At 48.2% G+C, this 24908-nt stretch overlaps 1 protein-coding gene across 1 annotated transcript in view; it reads left to right on the forward strand.

Annotated features, from left to right (window-relative positions):
• The window catches only part of GABA-B-R3 (gamma-aminobutyric acid type B receptor subunit 3), a 394949-nt gene that overhangs the window by 353402 nt on the left and 16639 nt on the right, over positions 1-24908 (forward strand). The window contains exons 14-17 of the mRNA XM_050182939.3: positions 1091-1213; positions 18874-19212; positions 21256-21414; positions 24534-24617. Of these exons, the coding sequence (XP_050038896.3) occupies positions 1091-1213; positions 18874-19212; positions 21256-21414; positions 24534-24617 (705 nt within the window). The remainder of the gene's footprint in view (positions 1-1090; positions 1214-18873; positions 19213-21255; positions 21415-24533; positions 24618-24908) is intronic.

Below are 24908 nucleotides of genomic sequence, written 5' to 3' on the forward strand. Positions count from 1 at the left end.
TACATTCGCGTCCTTTCTGCGTTAGATAGCCTTGAAGACATCGTCGGTGGTCAGTTAAGATTACGTCATCACGTCGTCATCAACTGCGACGTATTCGTCAGCAGTCGCGCCCGGTGATGCATTACAGCAAGCAGCGTACTAGTTGAATGATTCCTGGAGCAGTGCAGCAGTACTAAACTGGTGAGGTCGGTACACTCGTCAATGCGTAGCTACAGTGCGGCCGTTAGCTCATCTGACGTCTGCGGAGGGCAGTGAAGGCACCGCTGCCTTCGTTGTAGAGCAGCAAATCAGCCGTCCTGCACGCCTGCATTCCTTCATTGTACAGGCGAATTCGTTGTAGTGGTCTTCGCTCTAGAGGTGTTTACAATACATACAAAATATAGGAATTCTTCTGCCAGGACATAATCAATCCTTCGTTCTGCGGGTCAGTTGGCTGTAGAGGCGTTCGACTGTGAGTACGTGCTTGCGTCTCGCATAATGATTGCATGCCTAGTTGCGTATTCGGTTGTATCGCCAAAGAGCTAGAAAGGATATACTCTTCGAATGGCGCTATAAAATTTCTCATTCGACCTTCCATCTGTAACTTGTTTCCGTGTCCGGGCCTTCATGTTAAGCATTTTGCGGAGTTTATATTAAAAATCTCACACCAACGTTCATTGCGTAATGGCAAGTAATGCGGCATTGTAACACATGCCTGCTTACGACCGCCACTACAGAGCGGCCGTACGAACCCAACAAGAATTGCGCCAAGCACAGCACTGGCTTTTACAGACCTAGGAACAAAAAGTGCCACTCGTCTGTCTTTGCTGTAGCCTTCGGGCAGACGCAACAGCACTGATGAAGATGATGCACCATGTTCTCGCGCTTCTGTTGAGGTCTTGTTTCTGCACCATTCCTCTCTGCCCCCTCATTGTGTATCCCTCAGCACGCGAGTATACAGCGAACCCGCTACGGTTCACACGTTGCCATTCTCCGTACGCTTCCCCGCCACATCAACTCGTCATCCCTTCTCGATATCCCTTCCAGAACCTGCTTATATTTTTCTGCACGCCACACCGCTCATGTGTTCCGCGCGTTCTGTTCCTTGCAGCTCCTCCAGGACCAGCAGCTGATTGCACTCGTCTGCGTTCTGGTACTTATCGACTGTGCGATTGTCACCCTCTGGGTGACCTGCGATCCCATGGAAAGGACAATGAGAAATCTCACCATGCAGGTTAGTTCGAACGCCATTTATATATATATATATATATATATATATATATATATATATATATATATATATATATATATATATATATATATATATATATATATATATATATATATTCCTCAATTCCTCATCATACGTACGTCCGCTTTAGTTTGCCAACTTGTGGGTGCGAGCTCCGGTTCTCTGACGTGATAGCTGCGTGTCGAAGTGCTTAGCAGCTACGTGCGCTTTACAGCCTGTATAAAAGCTACAGTAGTGAAGAATATATAACGGGAAAAAATAGAACGTCATTCCTCCTCGTGCCTCGACCGGTGCAGCCGCAGACGTGCTCGATCCTACGGGAAGCGCGGCGCCCGTGTATCGCACGCAGCAAAGGAGCTTCTAAATAATTGCAAGTAAGTGTGCGCGTTTGTGTTCGTTGTCAGCGTGCGTTCATCATGCATGTGTCGCCCGATCTTTCGCTCGAGTGACTTGGCATTCAGGACGAGTGCTGAAAAGGGGCTAGCTTCCGGTTATGACATCGGCAGGACGTGGACATCATAATAAACGACTGCTTGGCCGACAGTAAAGCGTTGTCTGAAGTTAGCGTCAGGGTGTGTCTCTACATAGAGTAAAAAGTTCGAAGAAAACTCGTCTGGTAAAAAAAGTGTTGCTCACAAGAATACGAAGCCAACCGATAATGAAGCCAAGAAAGCATAAGGGGGATAATTCATTTTTAACTGACATGTAGAAATGGTGCGGTAAAGGGAAATGAAAGAGGACGAAAAAATGCCTTGCCATCGGCAGGAGCCGAGCCTACAACCTCTACAACGCGATGCTCTTCCATTGAACTACGGCGACGGCGCTGGCTAACACTCCCAGGGTCAGATCTTGCACATATGCATAAACATCCCAGAATGTAGGCGTAGAAACGCGAGTCGCCGTAGCTCAACTGGCAGATCAGCGCACGCGATATGCGGAGGGTGCGGTTCCCACCAGCGGCAAATTGTCGTTTTGTTTATTTTTTCGTTCTCTTTCATCTACTTTTACCTTACCATTTGTAGATGTCAATTAAAGACAACAAATCATTTCCCTTAAGTTTCCCTTGGCTTCATTATCCGTTGGCTTCATATTGTTGTGACTAACAAAAATCGGGACCATCGGTTCTTCCTTCTCGATCTTTGTGACATAATTTTCTCCCTCTTGTGTCCTCGTTCTTGCTCGCATTACTATTGTACCTTACAATAGCATATTTACATTTATCAACTTACTGCAGACTTGAAGAGCTGTTGCAGGAGTGTGGTGTAGGAAATACACAGATGGCAAAGAAGGCAATAAACAGAGAAAGCAGAAAATATTACAAGATGCAAGAAAGATCACTGGTTAACAATATAGAAGAGGAATTCAGCAGACGATATTCAATGCATGGTGGTGGTCTAGCGGATGCGGGTCTAGCGGGTGTGACGTGAAAGGAATCTTGCAGAGAGTTTATCAGAGTATGGAAAAACTTCAACGATTCGACGTGGCGACGGGAAAAGATGAGTGTCAGGCTGACGATTGTGAATGTGGGAATTAGGTTAAATATACCTATTGTGGCGACGATAAATGAAGCGTATAGCATTCTCTTGGACAGACTCAATTTTGTCGATATCAGATTCCTTGTGTGGGTTCCATACGACCGAGTAATACTCGAGTGTTGGACGAACTAGTGTTTTATAAATCAGGAGCCTTGTGTTAAGAGGGACCGAACGTAGGGTACGTTGCAGGTACCCTAGCTTTCTAAGCGCGCGCTTGCACATCTGTTCAATGTGATGGGACCAAGAAAAATATTTCGGGAATATAAGGCCAATTATTTATACCGCGACACATTTTCTAGTGGAGAAGCATTAAACTAATAAGTGAAAGAAGGTGGAAAGAGCGTTTAGTAAATGACATGGAAACAGTTTTTCCCAAGTTAATTTGCGTCTGCCAAGTCTCGCACCATTAGCAAAATATGATGCAGATGTATCGTTAAGAATTTCGTGATCATTAGGACATTTAATAGTATGGTAAAGAACGCAATCATAAGCGTACATGCGTATTTTAAAGGGACGCTAAAGCAAAACAATGAATAAGTTTAGATTGGTAAAGTATCGTATGAGAACTCTATTGCCAATAATTTCGCCATAGTGGTTTGAATATGAGAAAAGAAAATGAAGGTTAAAGTTTAATATTTTGGATTTCGCGCCGAAACCGCAACGGCAGTACGTTAATGTGACGTCACGGATTTCAAAGTATTTTTCGTATTTGTACAGCGCTGGGCTTAGTGCTAGTTCCCGAAACTTGCCTAGTTCAGTCCTCGGCTCCTTTAGAACACATTGTACTTCATTTTTGCACGTAGAGAGAGCCCAGCAGGCGCCGTCAAAATTCCCGACGTCACGGCAGGCTGGTGCGGGAAATCGCCACCCGTCTTTCGTGCGTGTACCTTTGCCCAGCGTCTTCTCGCGGCGCGCACAAGCTCGTATGGATACCGTGACACACGGAGCTGGCAGGGAACCAAGAAGCGGACAGGATAGGTCGAGAGTACACTGATTACCGAGCGTCCAACGTCGACAACCTTGAGGAACCCACACTTTTACTCCGAGGTACTCGGCCATTTCAGACAATTACAGAGGCAGCAGGAAGCGCTACCCCACGCCGCACAAGTCCCTTAGCAAGGGAGAAGCTGTCGCATGGGGACAACTACAAACAGGGTAGTACCCTAACCTCAATGTGCTAAGTAAAATGTACCCCACATTATATAAGGACAAATGTCCATGGTGCAATGAGAAACCCCCATTATACCACATAACATGGGCATGTCAACAAACTAACGTAGTCCCAATCATATCACACCCAAGTGCGGAGCAATGGGAGGAACTGCTGTCCAGCGACCGCTGCGGATACCAGCTAGGTCTAGTGCGGCGTGCACGACGGACAGCAGAGGCCAGCGGAGCCCTGGACTGAGGGCAGCCGACCATAGCGATAGAGGACGGACGAAGCAGCGGGTGAGGACCTCCGGGAAAGACACAAGGAGGAAAACTACCCTGAAGAATCCACCCCAGCCACAGAAAAACAATTACTAGAGCTCAGTAATGTTTTCAGTCACTCACTCACTCCCGTGGTAAGAGCGGTGCTCTCGCTATTGCAGGGGAGGCATTCTGTAGGAGTCCACCTAGTGGACTGTTCATTTAGGCCGTTGCTGATTGGCTGGGCCGCTCGTCTCCTCCTCCCTCGTACAGCTGCATCCAATCAGCAGCGGCGGAAATGGACAGTCCACTAGGTGGACTCTTACAGAATAACCCCCCCCCCCCCCCCCAGGAGGGCAATCTACAAATACAGGTGCAATCATATTTCTATTTAGTGTCCCCTTAACAAAAATACTGTGTTGTAAATCACATATAAATTAAAAAGGCATGTCAGATGTTACATTGAAAATAGATTATTGGAAAGATTTGAAGAGTACATATTGAGACTCGCTATATGGGGGAAAAGAAGCAAGTCCAGTTAACTAATGCATGGTTGTCGAGGATAACAGAGCTTTTTCAACAGTTAAGAGTGCAACAGTGTCGAATGCTTTCGCTATATTTATAAATATTGCGTCAGATTGGTCACCTACGTCTAAAGCCTCGATGATGTCATGCGTTAATCACCAAGATGGGTAATGGTGCTGAAACCGCGTCGAAAGCCGTTTTGAGCATCAGATAAAACACTATTTATCTCTAGAAACTCAATAATATTATTATGAGCCAATTGTCCTGCGTATGTAGAACAAGATACTGAAGTGTACAGCGGACAAGAGGAGGACGAAGCGAGATCTATCGTCCGCCATCTTTGTTGTTGATGCCCCATTTTTAGTCTCCTTGAACATAGTGTAAATAAACCCCCTTTCCTGTACATCTCCCCGTAACATATTGGTGGAGCTGCGGGGTACGTCACGATCCCATCACGGAACTTTGCAGCGGACATCTTGTGGGCCATTCGACCACGTCGCCTGAGAGGCCCGCTGCTTCGGCTTCGGCTACCACAACACCGATTGTCTTGTCCCAACTCCGAGATTCTGGCTCCTTCTCCGGCACTGACACCATGGACGTCAAAGACTGAATGATCGAATACGAATGAGCCAGCAAGAATAACAAGCGGGACCCGACTATAGTGCTGGCTAACATCGTCTATTACCTCAAGGGAACGGCCCGTGTTTGGTTCCAAACACACGAGAAGGAATTGACCAGTTGGGAGACCTGCAAGCAAAAGCTGCAGAAAGTCTTTGGGAAGCCAGCTAGGCGCCAGCAAACCTCCAAGAAGGAACTTTCGTGCAGGGCCCAAACAACTACTGAGCCGTACGTTGTGTACGTTCAGGGTGTATTAGCACTCTGTCGGCGGGTCGACCGCAACATGCCCGAAGCTGACAAAGTCAGCCACATTCTTAAAGGCATCGCCGACGACGCCTTTAATTTACTAGTGTATAAGTACTGCTCGACTGCCGACGACATTATAAGAGAGTGCCGACGCTTTGAAGAAGAAAAGAGCCGTCGTGTCTCACAACAACTCATTCGGCTTCCTAATAACGCCGCTACCTCATCGTGTGAAGACATCCAGCGGCCTGGTGGCGAAAACTTGCTGCGTCTTGCCCGGCGCGAGACTCCATCGGTTCCTGAGGCTCGTTCGTTCGACGAGTCCCACCCGGCAGTTTCTTTGATTCAAGCTGTCGTACGCGAAGAGTCCGTCCCATCTGTGCTGTAAGTAGGCCTACTGTCAACAATTGCTTTCGACCTCCCCGCCCACAGTCGACCTATCTGGTATACCGCGACCAAAACCAGTGGCACACACATGACGACAAGCCAATATGCTTTAACTGCAATGGGATAAATCATGTTTCCGCCATTGTCGCTATGGTCAGCTTCCGCCTTCTTGTCCCGCGTACTCTTACCGCCCGGAAGAAAGCCGGTCCTCGCTCTTTCACGCCCACAATGACCCGCCGCACTATAATGTTGCTGCTCCGACTCCATGCTACGAGTACCGCTCGCCGTCCCCATAGAACCGGCGTTCTCGTTCACCGATTGCCCGTTTCTCGCCGTCGCCATACCCTCACCATCCCTCTTCGGAAAACCGACCAGTGCAGCTCCCGGAGGTGATGCTGCATTGGCCAACCTGCACGGAAATCCTCCCTTGACCCTGGTCACCCGACAACATCTTTTGGACACACAAGTGGACGGCGTGCCTGTTTCGTCGCTCATAGACTCGAGGCCGCAATTATCGGTTATGAGCGCTCGCCTTTCTCGTCGTCTCCGCGAGGTTTTGACGCTCGCGGCGTCGCCTGTCATTCGTGTTGCCGACGGCGGTACAGCTTGCGACGTTGACATGTGTACTGCCTGTGTGAGTGTCGCTAGCCACCAGACCTCAGTTCTACTCACTGTTCTGCACCAGTGTCCACACAAAGCCATCCTCGGCCATGACTTCCTGAGTATCAATTCTGCCTTCATCGACTGCTCTCCTGGCTTTCTACAGTTGGAACTCCCTTCTGCGCCTGATCTGACCACCGAGTCACCACCGCATTTATGTGTTGCCGAGTTTGTTCGCATTCGACCAGCTACTGCGACGTTGTCACAGTGTCCTAAAATCTCACGGTTTGCGACAACGACTACATGATCTCTCCTTCCCTCGACACTCTTTTGACAAGGCCTAGCCCTCCCTCACTAAGTTGTAACTGTTTCTGTGAACCGGGCATGTATCCCTATTCCTAACTTTTCACGCACACCACAATTGCTTCCCGAAGGTATCACGCTGGGCAGCGTAGCGATTTAGATGCGCACGACCCTCTGGCCCTTACTATCGATGCCCCGCAGTCTTCTGAAAACCCTGACACCAGCACTTCATCTGACGCCCGGTTTGACGCACTGATTTCCCCAGACCTTTCGGCTACTCAGACTGACGACTAGCCGCTGGCCTAGCCGCTACTAGCCGCTACTCAGCTAGCCGCTGTTAGGGTCGGCCTGCAGGGGTACTGCTCTGCAAAGCTATCTCAGCCCGCTGCACGTGCTTCGATCGACCCGCGGTGGTGGCGCCCTTCAGAGAACCGGCGAGGACGACAGCGCTAACCGACCATGAACTTCCTTCGTAGAACTGGAGACTACGGCAGCGTTAATCCACCATGCGCCTCGTTCGGAGAATCGGCGACGGCAGCACGGCTGGCCACGTTTGGCGCCCCATGTATTGTTAGTTGATTTGCCGGGTCTTCATGATCTCGCTGCAGCAAGAAGAGCTTCCCTAACAAAAGGGTGCTTTGCGGTACGTGGGCCCCAGGGTCCGTCACAGTCTGCTGACACTCGTGGCGACTACAGGAGAAAGCCAGCTCTGGAATTTAGAGGCGCCGGCTGGGGTCAGGCGTGACCACCTGGCTACGAGGACACGCTCAACTCGGGTTCCGGGAATCCAAAGTGCGTACGTGTGTGTGTGAGCCCTCCTCCTCCAAAAAGGCGGGTCAACTTCGATGACGTTGGACGCTACGAATTGGCGGTGAACTGCCGTCTCCCTCACCTAGGGATCTAGGGAGAACGGAGTGTTTATAAGCGGCTGTTTGCCGGCTGCTAGAGTGTGCTCGTCATCGTGCTCTGTGATCGTGCTCGTGAGCTGTGTGCTCGTGCTGGACAAGCAATATGTTTGGAGCTTCGTGCTCGCATGTTGTATGCTTCGTCTTGCGTGCTCCATTTGGGAGTCACGCTAGAATGTCGAATCTATCGCTTATTCTAATATAAATATCTGTAAATAAATCCTGCTCGCCTAGTCCTGTCCCCCAAGTTCCTCCCTACGACCTACAACTCCTACAACTGGTGGCAACGGTGAGATCGTCCTCCAAATCCGACAACTGAATGGCAGCGGTCAGATCGGCCTACGGCTCGGAGATCGGCCTACGACTCGTAGACAGCAACGGCAGCTCACGGACTTTGGCACATGATGACCGACCGGTATCCCAATCAAGTTGGAGGCGACTTGGGATTGACCACCTCTTGCAACTGACTGAATACGGCGGAGTAGGGCTGGTGATATGGTGCTACTTCAGTGGGTATAAGCGGTTGGTTTTGGCTGTAAGATTTACCAGGCTTCAATTTCTCTGTGTTTGTGGATTTGATTCGCTGGGGATCTTTTACTTGTATCTTGATTTGCGTGGGTATCGCAGCAAGTATTGTGTGACAGCAGAGCCAAAGCTTAAAGTAGCGACCATGGTCCTATCGTGTTTGACGAGAGTTGACCTGTTGTGATTGTGTGAAGAGCTCATGGTAAATGTAGAGGAGGACTTGACGGAAGCAGAAATTCGTAAAACCATTTTACAAAGTGGCAACGATTTGAAACTCATCGAAAAACTAGGTAACCGAATTCTATGCAAAAGAGAGGAACGGAAATCAATTAGGCAAGAACGCCAAGAGCGTGAGCAAGAACGGCAGGAGCTTGAAAGGGAAATGGCAACAGTGAATAAACAGATACAAAATTTGCAGCAGTGAAACGCACGAAGTCAACAGTGGCTTAAAAAATCTGTAGGCTGGACGCAGCGAAAGTGGGAGAAAGTAGACAGCAGATTTTCGTCGAAAGCCGACAGAAGTAGTAGTACCTGTGAGATTAGCAGCACGTTCATAGGTGAACTTGAAGTGCTAGCAGCTAACGATGCCTTAGTGGCAGCAGAGGCCATTAAAGGCCAGAGTGAGAGCGGCGAGGTGCTGTGCCAACAGAGCACTGTAGAGACAGCTAGGCCAGCTGTGAATGAATTGGCACAGTCACCGCGGTTGTGCGTCGCATCAAATGTTGACGAGGTCGTTAGCGAGGTACGGAGTACTGTTGACCCGACAGACGCGAGCACCTATATCAGGTCAGATCTGCGTGCCGAAGCGGAGTGCCAGCTGGTCGGTGCAGTTGAGGGCAGTTCGAAGGATTGCGAGCTGCGTAGCTCAAGGGAAGGAAGATTGTTGAGGGATTGGTGCAACTATCCGCCAGTCTAGGTAGCCACGAGAGCGATGATTTAGTTAGGAATCATTCGGACTGTGCGGGTGAGACAGCGATAGAAACCGACGGGCTGTGTGCCGATGCACAGCGTGAGCTGGGCAATGCAGTAGAGGGCAGTTCGCAAGAGGGCGAGTTGCATAGCTCGAGTAAAGACTGCTGCATTGTTCCAGAGTCGGTTGAGCTGTCCGCCAGTCGAGGCAGAGAGAGAGTAGATTGAAATGAAAATCACTCAGACTGTGCGGGTAGGAGACCGATCCGGGCCGACGAAATGTGTACCGGCCAGCACGAGACGCGAGAGGGCGGCGTGAAAGTGAGTGCGAGGAAAAAGCACCGTAGAAAGAAGCGCCGTAAAGACTGCTCGTGAGCTGTGTGCTCGTGCTCGACAAGCAATGTGTTTGGAGCTTCGTGCTCGCATGTTGTATGCTTCGTCTTGCGCGCTCGATTTGGGAGTCACACTAGACTGTCGAATGTATCGCTTGTTCTAACGTAAATATCTGTAAATAAATCCTGCTCCCCTAGTCCTGTCCCCCCAAGTTCCTCCCTACGACCTACAACTCCTACAACTGGTGGCAACGGTGACATCGTCCTCCAAATCTGACACCGCTTACAGCGACGTTCTCGATTTTGCTTCACCCCCTCTGAGCCAGACACAAGTTGTGGCTCACCGCATTGACACTGGGAATGCCTGTCCCATCCATAGGCGTCCTTACCGAGTATCTGCGACTGCGACTGAACGCCGCATAATCGAAACGGAGGTCGAGAAAATGCTTACCAAAGAGCTCATCGAACCATCTATGAGTCTTTGGGCGTGCGTTGTGGTGCTTATCAGAAAAAAGGACAATACCTGGCGGTTCTGCGTCGAGTACCGGCATTTAAACAAGATCATTAAGAAGGACGTGTACCCTTTGCCACGAATTGACGACGCCCTCGACTCTCTGCATGGCGCACAGTACTTTTCTTCTATAGAACTTCGGTCCGGCTACTGGCAAATCGCCGTCGACGAAAAAGATAGGGAGAAGGCCGCCTTTATAACACCCGATGGGCTCTACCAGTTCGAAGTTATGCCACATGGCTTGTCCAGTGCCCCAGCATCATTCAAACGAATGATGGACTCCCTTCTTCGCGGTTTCAGATGGTCTACTTGCCTGTGCTATCTCGATGACGTCGTCATGTTCTCGCCTACGTTCTCCAGTCATCTACATAGACTCTCGGCTATTCTGCGCGTCCTTGGCAATGCAGTTATTCAACTTAACTATGCCAAATGCCGCTTTGGCTGCCGAGAGATCACTGTACTTGGTCATCTTGTCGATTCTACAGGTATACAGCCTGACCCTGCCAAAGTTAGAGCCATTACCAAATTTCCGACGCCTCGTTCTACTCAGGACGTCCGTTCCTTTTATGACCTTCGTTCTTATTTTCGGCGGTTTGTGAAAGATTTTGCAAAAATAGCACGGCCCCTAACCTGCCTTCTTTGGAAAGACGTGTCTTTTTCCTGGGATCCTGAACAAGCTGCCGCCTTCTCGCAGCTGATTGGACTTCTAACATCACCATCAGTGTTAATTGGCTCACTTCGACGAATCTGCGGCTACCGAAATCCCTACCGACACCAGTAGCTACGGCACTGGTGCAATTCTTGCCCAACGCCAGCGTGGTCAGGACTGCACTATTGCTTACGCCAACCGCCTTCTTTCCTCTGCTGAGCGAAAATATTCGATCACAGAGAGAGTGTGTGTATCTCGCTCTTGTTTAGGCCATCGCCAAATTTCGCGCTTACCTCAACGGCCGACCCTTCACCGTCATTACTGACCACCATGCTTTCTGCTGGCTGTCCTCTCTCAAAGATTCCACTGGTTGGGTTGGTTGGGCACTGCGGCTTCAAGAATATTCATATAACGTTATTTAGAAATATGGCCGCTTGCACCAGGATGCGTACTGGTGCGGACGGATCTCGTAAATCCACCGGACACTGCAGAGTGACTCCAGCCCTTCTGTTCTTTCCATCTCTCAACTCTTCAGCATCGCTGCCGAACAACGCCTTGACGCGTCACTACGCAAGATCATCGAAAATTTGTACTCTTGAACTCCTGATCCTTCTCTCCGCCTTTGTACTCCAAAATGACACGTTATATCCTAGCAGTTTACTTCCTGATGGCCCTGACCTGTTGCTTGTCGTCCCGGCTCACCTCCGTTTCACTGTCATGGCGCAGCTGCACCACGCACCAACGGCGAGCCATCTCGGTGTGTCACGCACATAAGACCGCACACGCCGCTGTTTTATTGCCCCGGAATGTCCCTCTCATTGCGCCGTTACGTGGGCTCGTGCGACCCGTGCCAGCACCGGAAAATGTTGACACTGCCGCCTGCAGGCTATCGTCAGCCTCTGGACATTCAGTACGAACCATTTCACCGCGCTGGTCTCGATTTACTTGGTCCGTTTTCCTTATCCGCCTCTGGAAAGAAGTGCGTCGCCGTTGCGACAAATTATGCGATGTGGCTTGCCATTACGCGCGCACTTCCCACTAGCTGCGCCACCTACGTTGCAGACTTCTTGCTGCATATCGTCATACTCCAGCACTTGACTCCTCGGCAACTGCTAACTGACCGGGGCAGACGGTTCCTGACGAGGGTGATCGATGACGTTCTCAAATCCTGCACGACGCAACATAAATTGACTACGGCCTACCATCCACAGACGAATGGCTTGACAGAACGCCTGAACCGAACACTTACCGTCATGTTGGCCACGTATGTGTCTGACGACCACCAGGTTTGGGACGCTGCATTAACCTTTGTGACATTCGCACACAAAACTTCCAGACCGCTGGTTATTCGCCGTTTTTTTTTAATCTTATACGGTCGCAACCCTACATTGCCCATGGACACCCTGGTGCCTTCTTCTGGGTGCCCACCCACTGAATATGCTCGAGAGACTATAGCTCTTGCCGGGCATGCACGTCAAGTTGCTCACACTCGACTTTCTGAGTCCCAAATCCGCCAACAGTCTCGCTACAACAGCCACCACAGAACCGCCCACTTTTTCCCTGGATCGCTCGTCCTCCTGTGGTCCGCAGCACGACGTGTCGGACTATCCGAAAAATTGTTTTTCCAGTACACCGGTCTATATCGCGTGTGCCGCCAAGTGACTGATGTCACCTATCAAATCGCTCCATTGCTGCCTTCGTCATCATCTGCTCATCCCCGCACGGACATTGTCCACGTTGTCCGCCTCAAGCCCTATCGTGCCCCGGACACCCCTTAATACCTTGTGTGCTAGTTCTTTCATGTAGCTGAGCAGATCGCTATTTCTTGCACCAACAGATGAGGCTGAAATAAGATGCTTATTTCTAAAGTTAAAGAATTCCACAGCATGTGGTGTGGATGACATAATGGCAGAACCAATAAAAGCTGTGGCGCTGCATATTTGTAAAGTGATGTCACACATATGCAATTTAATTTTGTGCACTGGCGCATTCCCCGATGAATTAAAGATTGCACGGGTATCGGTAGTTTTTAAATGGGGAGACAGGAATGACGTGAACCACTACAGACTGATTTCAGTTCTCCCAATCTTTTCCAAAATAGTAGAGCAGGTCATTAACGAACGAATTTTAAATTTCTGTACTCAAAATAATATTATAACAGAAAAGCAATACGGTTTCCGAAAACACCAATGTACTGAAATGGCGCTGCTAAAGATCAAAGAAAAAATAATAAGTAACTTTGAGTACAAGCTGTGCACAATAGGAATATTTCTTGACTTTAAAAAGGCATTCGATTCCATTAAACACGATATCTTGTTACAAAAGTTAAGTGAGTACGGCATTAGGGGAACTGCTTTTAACCTAATTAAAAATTATTTAACCAACCGACTACAGTACACAAACATTTGTCATTCCAAATCGGCAATGGGTGAAATCAAATACGGTGTTCCGCAGGGGTCCATCCTAGGGCCACTTTTTTTATTATACATTAATGACATCACAAACGTGCCTCTAACACCTGACATAATCATGTATGCTGATGACACTAATACCTTCTTTTCTGGTGGAAACTTGCTTACTCTCGAGGAAGAAGCAAATAATTGGCTCAGTAATCTTTCAAACTGGCTTAGAGCAAATAAATTGGTATTAAACACTAAAAAGACAAAATACATTATTTTTCGGCCTCGTAACAAAGGTATTGATGAGAGCTTAGTATTACAATTCCGTGATGAAGTCATTATACGTTCTACGTGCCAGAGGTTCCTTGGTGTTACGTTTGAAGAAAACTTAAGCTGGTCCAGTCATGTCGGCAACATTAAAACCAGCATTGCAAGATCCATCGGTGTTATTAATAAATTAAAACGTCTGTTACCTTCTAGATTAAAAAACCAATTATACTATAGCCTAGTGCATTCACGCCTCCAATATTGTTTATCTGTGTGGTGTACCACGACGAAAACCAACATCCATAGTTTACTAACCTTACAGAAACGCACGATTCGGGTAATTGAGAATGCGCCCTATAGAAGCCACTCCGCTCCGCTTTTTAAGAAGAATTGTATTTTAACATTAGAAAACCTTATTAACAAAAAAACAGCCATTGCAATATTTAAAGAAATAAGACTCAATGAAAGCGCCTTTTTTAAAACATACCTCCCGAATGAACATAAATACAACACAAGGCAATTAACCTACAACAAGGGCAAGATCCGTACCAATTACGGCATGCAAAAGCAGGCATTCATAGTTACAGATTTTTTTAATCATCACCCTGGATTACTCACTATAATAAATGAATCACCGTCCCTAAACACTTTAAAAAAAAAAGTGAACATGTATTTGCTGTCGCTTCAGGTATGACTGTTCATTCTTTGTACACAAATCAAATTCAGTATTGCTGTTACGTATTTCATGTACTTTTCATTTTTTTTTTGTGTATGTATCCACTTTGTGTACCATGCTTGCCCTGTGTGCTTGAGTGTTTTGTGCACTGGGAATGGGTCGGAGAAGGGGACTGGCACTTAGTCAGGCATTCGTGCCTTTTTGTCAGCCTCTTTGACAGAGATTCTTTGTATTTTATTTCTGTCAAAATAAACATTCATTCATTCATTCAGCTTTGTTCACCTGCACCGAGTCGGTGCTTCCGCCGCCGGAGGATAGTGTTATGAGCCCATTGTCCTGCCGATGTAGAAGAAGATGCTGAAGTGTAGAGCGGATGAGAGGAGAACGAAGCGAGATCTATCGTCCGCCATCTTTGTTGTTGCTGACCCATATTTAGTCTCCTTGTACATAGTGTAAATAAACCTCCTTTTCTGTAGATCTCCCCGTAAGAATATGTTTGTATATTATGTGTTTTTATCAGCTTACATGAATGAGATTTAAGAGAGGTACGTGGGTGTATATTTTAATAAAGACTGTTCATAGATTTGCACAACGGGAGAAATTTAACGCATTTCCAAGTTGAAAGGACGACAGACGTTGAAAGAGATTTATGGAAAACAATAGTCAAATAGTGACCAGTCCATAATGAGTATCTAGTGAGAAATGCATTGTCTATATCGTCGGGACTACCATTCTTTTCCAAATCCAGATTTACAGTCAAATTTAACACACCCTTGTTAGAAACAACAATATCATATTTTTGGCGAGATGGGCGTCTCCAGCTTCCACTATATTTAACTTCTCTGAGTACCCATTCGCGGATGGCCTAATCCCCCCTCTGCCTAAATAACGTTTCTCTTTTTTTTTCTCTCTTTTTTTTCGCTCTGTCTCTATAGCGCGCAGACAAAGGAAAGGCACGCGAGCCAGGTTTCAGATTTATTGCACACGCTAAAAGATGAAACTCTCATACGGACTGACCAAATCTGCCCTTCAAGGTAATAAATAGATACGTCCCGTTTCCAAACCGCGAAGTAGGTCATGGTCAAAGGCTGTGACATGAGCGGCAAAGGCGAAGTGTAGCCAAAACTGTTACCCGAAGCGGTGGCTTAGCGGCTATGGTGTTGCGCTGCTAAGCACGAGGTTGCGAGATCAAATCCCGGCCGCGGCGGCCGCATTTTGATGAGGGCGAAACGCAAAAACCCCCGTGTCCCGTGCATCGGGGAATCGGTAAAGCTCCCCTGGTGGTCAGAATTAATCCGGAGTCCCCCGCTACGGCGTTCCTCATGATCAAATTGTGGTTTTGGCACGTAAGACTTCACAATACAATCCAGCAGGAACTGTGGGCAGCGAGCTGAAGGTCCAACGCGAGATGATGAATATTTTTATTGGCATCCTCTTTGAAAGAGGGCGGTAACAAATATAATCAACAGCTCCGCCACGTGGGCAAGAGAGAGAGAGAGAGAAAAACGAAATAAAATAAATTCAAGAATGTTAACCAGTACAAAATCAGCCAGAACAAACTAGAAGGAGGCAAAATGGAGACCGCAATATAAATATTAACACGCCACGTCGCGCTGACACAAGGCGCTGGGAGAAGTTATTCTGTACGTCATCGCGTACATTACACGCACGCAACGTGAACTCAGTCGTGCGTCAACAGTTGTAGAAGATCAGAAACCGAGGGAATCCCTGCGCACATGTGGCTTCAGATACCGTGAAGGCAGTCTCGTAAGTGTCGTGGCACCAAAATTAAGCGAGCCTTCTCCAATTTGCATGTCGGCCCATATTTGCAAAGCATATCGCGCGCCAGAAACCATAGCAAGAGAGGCATCGGGCAGCTGCAATATAAAAGACTTCAATAAACAAAATAATAAAACGATAATAAACAGTTCTCAAGGACAAAAAGTTCTCTTAATTGCGCCCAGATGTGAGAACGTGTGCTCCTAAAGAAACTGTTTTTATCTACTCCTTGCCCGCTTAATGTCACCCGTTAAATGTACAGTATAAAACGTCTGTTGAGCTCCCCGCAAGACAGGCTGGGAGTTTCAGGTGCGCACGAGGAAAATCCTCAAAAGCCAACGAGAAGACACGAAGCGTAGCGGATGTGCGTGTGCTCCATGTCCAGCATAGACAGGAACATTGACGTAAAGGGCGGGATAGGTGTGAGGACATTTGTTTGACTCGGCGCGACATGGGAACCTCGCGACTCCGTAAAGAAGATGAAGTACGTGAACAAAAAGGAAAAAAATAGAAAGAAATAAAGAAGCAAAGGAGTGGTGCGCATCGGATTTGGCGGCACAAGAGCTCTCGAGAAAGTGTCTCAAAAGCTTAGGGCTCACCGCACCCTACCCCATTTTCCCCTTTATTCTTTTCCTATTTCACCGATCTGCAGCACGCGACAATATCGCGAAAATGCGATCGACCAGTCGCCGCATTGCCTTTGCTCCGGCGTTCACGATCGAAGGGAAAAGACCGCGCGGTAAAAGCCTCGTCGAGCGCGCTGTACGACGGCCCCCTCGCCAGCTCCGCTCATCCGCGCAGTGAGGGTGGATGGGGGCCGCACTCTGTCGGATGCTTGAGGCAGCGAGTTACGTTCATGCGAGCCGGTGAGGGGGGGGGGGGGGGGGGGGGGCGTCGCTAACTGCGTTTTCAGCAGTGCCGCGCCCGTCGGCAGCGCTGGCGCTACACCGTCGACGCCGATGAACTTGTCGCGACAGCATTTGGTGCAGCACAAGACAGAAAAGACGGCGTAGACAATTGGCAAGGTGCTTCACGAAGCAAGAAGGCACTTTACGGAGGGTGTTTAACTGTAGCCTGCAGTCGTACTAACTAGCGTAGACGTGGCGGCAAAACGTAATAACAATAATAGTAATAATAATAATAATAATAATAAATAAACGACGATTACGATACTCCCTAATGCGAAATTTGAGCGCAGCTCTATACGTGTTTTCATTTCGTGATATATTGGTTGGCGCGGACAATCTGTCTCGTGCGGCACGTTGCAAACGGAACGAAGTGTGGAGCGACTGCCTCGCTAATCGAGAGATTGCGAAAGACAGCGCGTGGGTGACGCGCAGGCGCGATTCACATCAGCCGCCGCAAACAGACCGTCGCTAATGCAGCGCTTTGATTTCATATGTATAGTATCATTGGACGCGCTCTCCACGTGCCATCCGTGAACAGACGACGCGCGCTATACTCTGGCGCCATCTCTTAGCCATCGTCCCCGTAGAGCAGCACTACGCTTTTCCTCCCACGCGTTCGCCATACCTTCCTCCTCCACTTTCTGCCTCATGCTTTCACTGTATGCTCCTCCTCGCGCTGTCTTCGCTCTTTCATCCCTCGCTCTGCTCATTCGCTCGGTTACGCCGACGCTCAACGCAGGAATGGGCGCTTAAGAGTTGCGCTCTAAAATATGGCCACGCGCCGCGCTGCAAAGTATGTTACTGGAAAGGAACACACAAGAAAGGGGGAAAAAACAGAACTAGGTTAGAAGAGGTGCCGCGCTGAGAGAGGCATAAACAACGAAAGAACACATTCGATTGCAAGAACGCAGAAGTTTCGTCTATACGATGAAGATACGGCCGTGCCTCGTTTACTGTGGATTTCTTCTAAGCATACATCACTTAACTTCTCGGCCAATTTGGCAATTTCAACATGCAGCTTAAAGTAAACAATTGGAAATGTCAATTCGCGAATATAATAATTAGCTACCTCGTCATTGCGATTTGTCGCGCAAGGGTGACCTCCTTCTCAGATATTTACCTGAACAGGTCGAACTGCTTTTTTTTTTTGCGGTATGACCGATGCGATTTTTTGCGATAGCAATATTATACGGACACTTCAGGAGCATTACCGCCGTCGGCGTCAGCGTTGTCGTGATGTTCTGTATAAAGTGCAAGCATGATAAGATCTCGGCCACGCTATAGGTGCGAAGGAGCGCCGAGAGAGTGGTGGCTTGGTGCGGCGGCGTCTTGCGCGCGCAGGGAGGGGAGTGGGGCGGATGCCCGTCGTCTCCTCGTGTGCGGAGGGGGGGGAGCGGGAAGGTAAGCGCCCGCCAGAAGTGGTGGTTGGGGGGGGGGGGGGGGGTCATAGCGAGTGCTCGCGGTCACCAAGCGAGATCTGCTCATGTCTGTCCGTGATCGCGTGACATCATGCTTGGTAAAGTAAGTACTAAGCAAATGTTCATTGCAATTTATCACATCACTCATCACATCACTTTATTTTCCTTAAAGACCCCTTTTGAGGTGTTACATAAGGGGGGGGGGTTACGAAATCCATACGAACGATGAAACTACGAGCCTTGCTTCGTGTTGTTGTCTGATACTTTTCTATAGCAATAATCAATTATTCACTTTGCGGGTGAAACTGCGATCGTTTTAATCTGTTCAAACATGAAGAGAAAAATAGGGGTGGCTGAATATATAGCGAAGCGGAATATATAGGTGACGTGCTCGCTGATTTTTTGTTGGAAAGGCACTTTATGTGCACGGTACGCAGTGTTATGCGCAGCACTCTCTCGAACGGTCCCGAGACATACACGAGAAAATCACACAAACAACTGCGTCTTCTGTTCAGGACATCTCCTTCACGCCAATCGAAAGAATGCATACGGCAGGCCCTACCAACTCACCCAAAAGGTTATTTTGATTCGAGGATACTGTACGTAGCTTCACCGCCGTAATTTGGAAACCCATGCTGCGCAGACAGGTGGCCCGCTTCAGTGTTGTATCTCCCTATGACTGCGTCGTATACTCGCACGACCGCAAGCGAGTTGCTCTGTGCGCCTTTGTCTCGTCGGCGCAGATTTCCAAGTGGGAGCGGGACGTGGTGTACCTGCCGCAGCGCGAGCAATGTCACTCGGAGCACATGGCCAAGTGGCTGGGTGCCCTGTACATCTACAAGGGCCTGCTGCTCGTCGTCGGCTGCTACATGGCCTGGGAGACACGCAACGTCCAGATCCCGGCGCTCAACGATTCGCAGTACATCGGCATGAGCGTCTACAACGCCGTCATCACCTCGGCACTCGTGGTGGCGCTGGCCAACGTCATCTCGACGGAGCGCTACACGCTCACCTACGCGCTCGTCGGCACGCTCATATTCGTCTCCACGACCACCACGCTGTGCCTGCTCTTTCTGCCCAAGGCGAGTCCTTGCACACTTCATCCGCCTCGCTATGCTGGTGCCTACAAACGACCGCTCGGTCCTACGGACACATGTTGTACCAACGGTTTCCTACACTGTCCAGAAGAGACGCGTTTGCGATTCAACTAGTGCGTTAAATTGGGACCACAAAGAACTTGTAGCTGGCCTGGTTGGTAATCAATCTTGCTAAACTGCTTCAGAGCGCAACGCACACATACATCTTGCGCCTGTAAAGTTCAGTGACATGGTCTAAAGCTAGTCGCTGATGTCAAATAAAGCTTTTTTTGTTATGGGAGCTGAGAGGGAGGACGAATTGAGTCCTCATATGGAGATAGTAATACATGTTGCATCTATATTTGTTCACGTGCAACACAAAAAAGTAAATGAAGAAAGCAAGCACGTACTACTGAAAATGGCGCACAATGAGCGACACAAACCTTCTCGTACTTACAAATTTATAGACCCAATATCGTCGCCGTTGGCGTTCGATATAACTACACATTTAAGTGCGAGCGCTTCCGCTTTGATAACAGCCTTACAAAATAAAGCAATAAAATCATCGTACACGCCGTTTTAGCAGTCTAAATCCCGTCGCGACAGACGAAACACCGGGCAGCAGACGCATCTAGAATCTGTCCTGGCCACGGTGGTACTGGCTCTATCAAAAAACATGCCTCCACTTCCCGACATTCCTATGCATACAAGAGAAGTCTGAGAAAGGCGTTCCCGGATGTACCCAGGGTTACCTATCACCGAAACAGAAATTTTAAAGACATGTTAATGCATGCGAAAGTCAGCTAACATCATTCCCCCGTAATAAAGGCATGTTCTCGCCCCAGGTGTAAAACCTGCAAGCATCTTCAAAGTGACGGTAAAATTAAAAGCACCGCAATTAGCTATACACACGAAGTGAAAACTAGCTTTACTTGCGCTAGTTCCGATGTAATTTATATGCTTGAATGTTCTTTCTGTAAGAAACAATATATCCGTGAAACGAGACAATCAACGAGCGTCAGGTTAAATGGACATCGCGCGGACACAGCTAAAAAACTTCAAAATCCGTCGCCGAGCATTTCAACCAACCAGGTCATAACTTTGATGAACTTAAACTCAACATACTACAGTCAAATTTCCGTTCTACGCGAGACAGGAAATACAGACTCATACCTCATCCATAAGTTCAAGACATTGCAACCAATAGGCATTACCGATTCAAAGGGAGCTTTAGAATCTATTCGATCGCTATGCTAAATTTCAAACTATAGGCAATTGACCTCCAGCGCAGCAGATAACACCCCCCTGCCCCCGGTCGTCCAAGCCCCTTCCACGAAAAGTGGAACCTACAGTGACATGTCAACCGGCTTACACACGGCGGTACCTCACATTCCACCACCGACGTTCAGTAGCACACTCCTATTAAAACTTTTTGTGCGCAAACAAACAGGGACGAAGAATAGGGGCAACACAAGGCGCTCGTCCTTGTGTTGCCCCTATTCTTCGTCCCTGTTTGTTTGCGCACAAAAAGTTTTAATATGAATCTGTTCCAACTAGGCCGACTCGCAGTTATGCTTCAGTAGCACACCTTTCTTATCAATTGTACACCCTTGCCGCTAACACACTCTCGGTCATTGCCTCGCCCACAAGCCTTTACATTCTCCCCCCTTTTGAAGAACCGCACCTATATATACTGTGCCGAGGAGAGCATATGTTGCCTTGAAAAAGACAAGACCAATTGTCGAAACGTTGGCTCCTGCTATCACCTTGTTCTCGTTTTGTTCAAGGCCTTTACCAAGGACTGCGTGCGTGCGTGCGTGCGTGCGTGCGTGCGTGCGTGCGTGCGTGCGTGTAGTATATTGCACCCAACTGCTGGAGTATATAGCATGGCAAGCCAGACAAACATCGCCAGCTTTTCATTACAGACAGCATCTGTCCCTTACCGTGCATCATGGCGCTTTATGCGAAACAAATGTCAAAGGTTTGCGCATTGACTACACGACAGTTATTGTGAGCTAAGCTTTGAGCCTTACAATATTGTATGCGCAGATCCACGCCATCATGAACAATGCCGATGCGGACGCCGTGGTGGCGTCTTCGGGCGTGCGGGTCGAGTTCAATACCCGACGCTTCGCCATCGACGAGCGCCGTGAGCTCTACTACCGCACCGAGGTCCAGAGCCGCGCCTACGCGCGCGAAGTCGCGCAGGTATGTCCGCTCGATTTGTTTGTCGGTGATCTGCACGGTGAGCCCCACAGCCGCCACGGCACAAAGGAACGCGCAGAATATACGCGGTTACGAAGGTCAGTAAAAATACGAGTGTCGGCGAGGAAAAAGCGCTTCCGACCTTATTAATTCGACTGTCGTGAAGAGTGGCAATGTGCTTAAGGAATTACTGTGACTGAGATGTAGAGGCAGACCTTAGAGGTCCAAGGCAACATGATTTTGTGCCTTTGTCATTAAAAAAATATTATTAAAAAAGCCGCAGTTTCGCCCGAAAGGCGAAACACTGATTTCGATAGCAAATTAGTAGAGAACTATACGAAGTAAGGATAGTAGTTTTATCGGCCATATAAACTTGTAAACATTCGCTTACTAACAAAAATAACAGGCGCGGTATCACGCGCGCACATCTAAACAAGAACGTGTTTCGCTCGATGACCTTGGAAACTCGCTGTCAAAACGCTGGAGTGTGGAATCGCGGCAACAGCAAGTGAATTGACCTTCGTGCATCTCTCGCATCAACGCGAACGAAACGTCGAAAGCACAGCGCACACGTAGCTACAAACACTACGCGCACTCTACAAACATCACAGATCGCTTTCAAGATACGGCGCCCGCACGGCCGCGCCGTATGCAACAGCTGGAGCAGAACGCCCCCTCCCTCACCTAGACCCCCCCCCCGTGCGACAGAAGAGGGCGTGCTTCCTCGCTTGCGCATGCGATCCGCGTTCGCCACCTTTATTTTTTCTCACCCGTCGTGGTTGCTTAGTGGCTGGTGTTGGGCTGCTGAGCACGAGGTCGCGGGTTCGAATCCCGGCCACGGCGGCCGTATTTCGATGGGGGCGAAATGCGAAAACACCCGTGTGCTTAGATTTAGGCGCACGTTAAAGAACCCCAGGTGGTCGAAATTTCCGGAGTCCTCCACTACGGCGTGCCTCATAATCAGAAAGTGGTTTCGGCACGTAAAACCCCATAATTTAATATTAAATCTTATTTTTTCTCTATTTATTTGGTACCTGCTTCGCCTTTGCAAGCATTACAGCAGGGGGATACATAAAAATAAGCATCATATTTGAGACCAATAAAGAAACTAATTACACAAAGCGTGGTAAAAATCATCATTCGACACAATGGATACAATCATAGGCGGAAGATCATTCCACTCTTTCATACATCTAACAAAAAATGAATAGCGCAAGACGTCACCTTTAAAGGCAAACTTATTTGAGATTGTGGTCCCTTTTTTTGGGATATATAGGACGGCTCTTGGATGTACTTCTCCTTATCGATTCCAGTTTTAGAATGGTAGATAGTATGGAAAAATTTCAACCTGAGGTTTCGTCTACGATCTTTCAAGTCTTCCCATTTAAGTTTACTTTTGCTTTCTCTCATACTAAGTTGACGATCCCAATTACCTAGAACGAATCGGCTCACCCTCGCACGCTTTCACTCGCCTATACAGCATACGACGCGCGGTGACGATTTTATCGCCCTTGGATTTTATACAGAACCTCACGGTGGACGGCAGAAATGCGCCTGGAGTGTCCATATAATTGCTGTCGCAATAACAAGTTACACTATGGGGTTTCGCGTCGCAAAACTGCACTGCGGGTTAGGATTTGCGCCGTAGTGGAAAGGTTCGGATTACATATCTTACCAACTGTGTTTCTTTAAACGCGCGCGCGAACCACGGCACACGAGCGTTGTTCCGCCTCTTGCGGCCGCGAATCGGACTTCGTGCTCAGCAGCAGAACGGCCGCGGCGGTCGGGTTCACTGCCCACGCAATGAGTCAAGGCGTGGAGGAAGCACAAGTGAATATTTTAGTAAATACGTACAGGGAGCCGGCTTCGTAATTCATCACAAAAGGAACAATATCCACTAATAATAATGTCAGGCAAAAAACACCGTCATTCCGTTGTTAATCACTGCATGTATAGCTTATTTTCTTCGCTGAGTATTTTAGCATTTTCTTATGCTGCTTGTTATGCAAGTCCAATATAGGAAGTACATTGACGCTTGCACAAATTTGTCATCGATTCAAGTGCTTTCGTGCTAAAACTCTCGAGAATTTTATTCGAGCGGAGCTTTATGCTACCAGTACTAACGCATGTAGACACACATGACTGCGAAGAGAGAACAAAAGAAAGAAGCGCTCGCCGTCTGCAATCTGAACAGGTATAACGTAAAATTCTTTTCGCTAGACTAAAAGCTTTCCGCATCGTGTGCCGCTCGCGACCTGCCGATCATGGTGATAACGCGCTGCTGCTGACGAAGCGCGGAAAGATGTAAAAATGGAATAGAATCGCTAAATTATTCAGACCCTAAATGTACAAACTTCCAGCCAACCTAGCATATTCTTTATTCCTGATGACATTAGTAAAATATGCGATTGAGCCGTATTACACAAATCCGCAGGTCAAAAGTGCAAAGCTCCGCCATTTGACGTAGTCACAGTCAACCAAACCAACATCTAGAATATTAAAATTAAAGTACCCGTACCTCTCTTTCAGAATCACTTGCGTAAAGCTGTAATTGTTAGTGGCTAAATTGTTGCTAAAACAAAGCCTGAATGACCTGATAGATGATGTCGAACGCGCTTGATGATGATGTCGAACGCGAATGCAGTGCGCTAACGTGATGAGTTGAAGGCAAGCCAGAGTCGTTTTACTTTTCCTTGCGGCTAATTTTTCAGCCAGAAAAAAAAAAAGAGGGAGGGGGTGCATGTTATAACTGCGTTTCTTATTTGACGACGGTACCGTTAAGGCTTGCCTGCCTTTCCCTTATGGCTTTTACCTCTTCACAAGAGCTGCCCTGCAACCCCTTTGTGGACCATGTTGCTTGAAGGTCGTGGGTCGGCCATTCTATATTCTACACAAAATTTTCTCGCGCGTGTGGCTTCCATTGAGTGTTGCGATTTGGTAATGGTGCGTACCAGTTCACCGAGGCGTTCAATGTAGCGCTACTAGCATACATGAACACAGAGTGTGTGACATGTTATTCCTGCATGTCCATGTACTGATTGCGCTACATTGAACGCCTTCGTGATTTCATTCAGCTTAAATTTCTTTGAAACGTGCAGATAACTCTTACAATTGTCCCATAGCTGGATGCCGAGATAGCGCGGCTGAAGAGGCTACTGGGAGAGCCACTCTCCGCTGAAGCGTCATCTGAAAACAACTCTCTCAAGGTGGGTGTTTGGGTTGCTCTATGGTACTACGGAGCTGTGACGTATAGGCCTTCGGCTCTGATATGGGAGAAGGCAGGGGGAAAATGTCGCTTGCACAGACGCTAGCAGCGCCAACAGGACATAATTGCTGAGAGCCCCTGGAGACCGCTTGCCCCTTAGTGTCATTGCCTCGCAGAACTTAGTTCGCTTTAGCTTTAATACTGCTTTTACCAAACCTTTCCTCGTTTTTTTTTTTTTTTCGTGCAGTAGAACGCTTCCTGGAGGTGCTTTACAACTTGCCGCGTAGAACCT

The sequence above is a fragment of the Dermacentor andersoni genome, chromosome 4, assembly GCF_023375885.2.
Source record: "Dermacentor andersoni chromosome 4, qqDerAnde1_hic_scaffold, whole genome shotgun sequence".
Lineage (NCBI taxonomy): Eukaryota > Metazoa > Arthropoda > Arachnida > Ixodida > Ixodidae > Dermacentor > Dermacentor andersoni.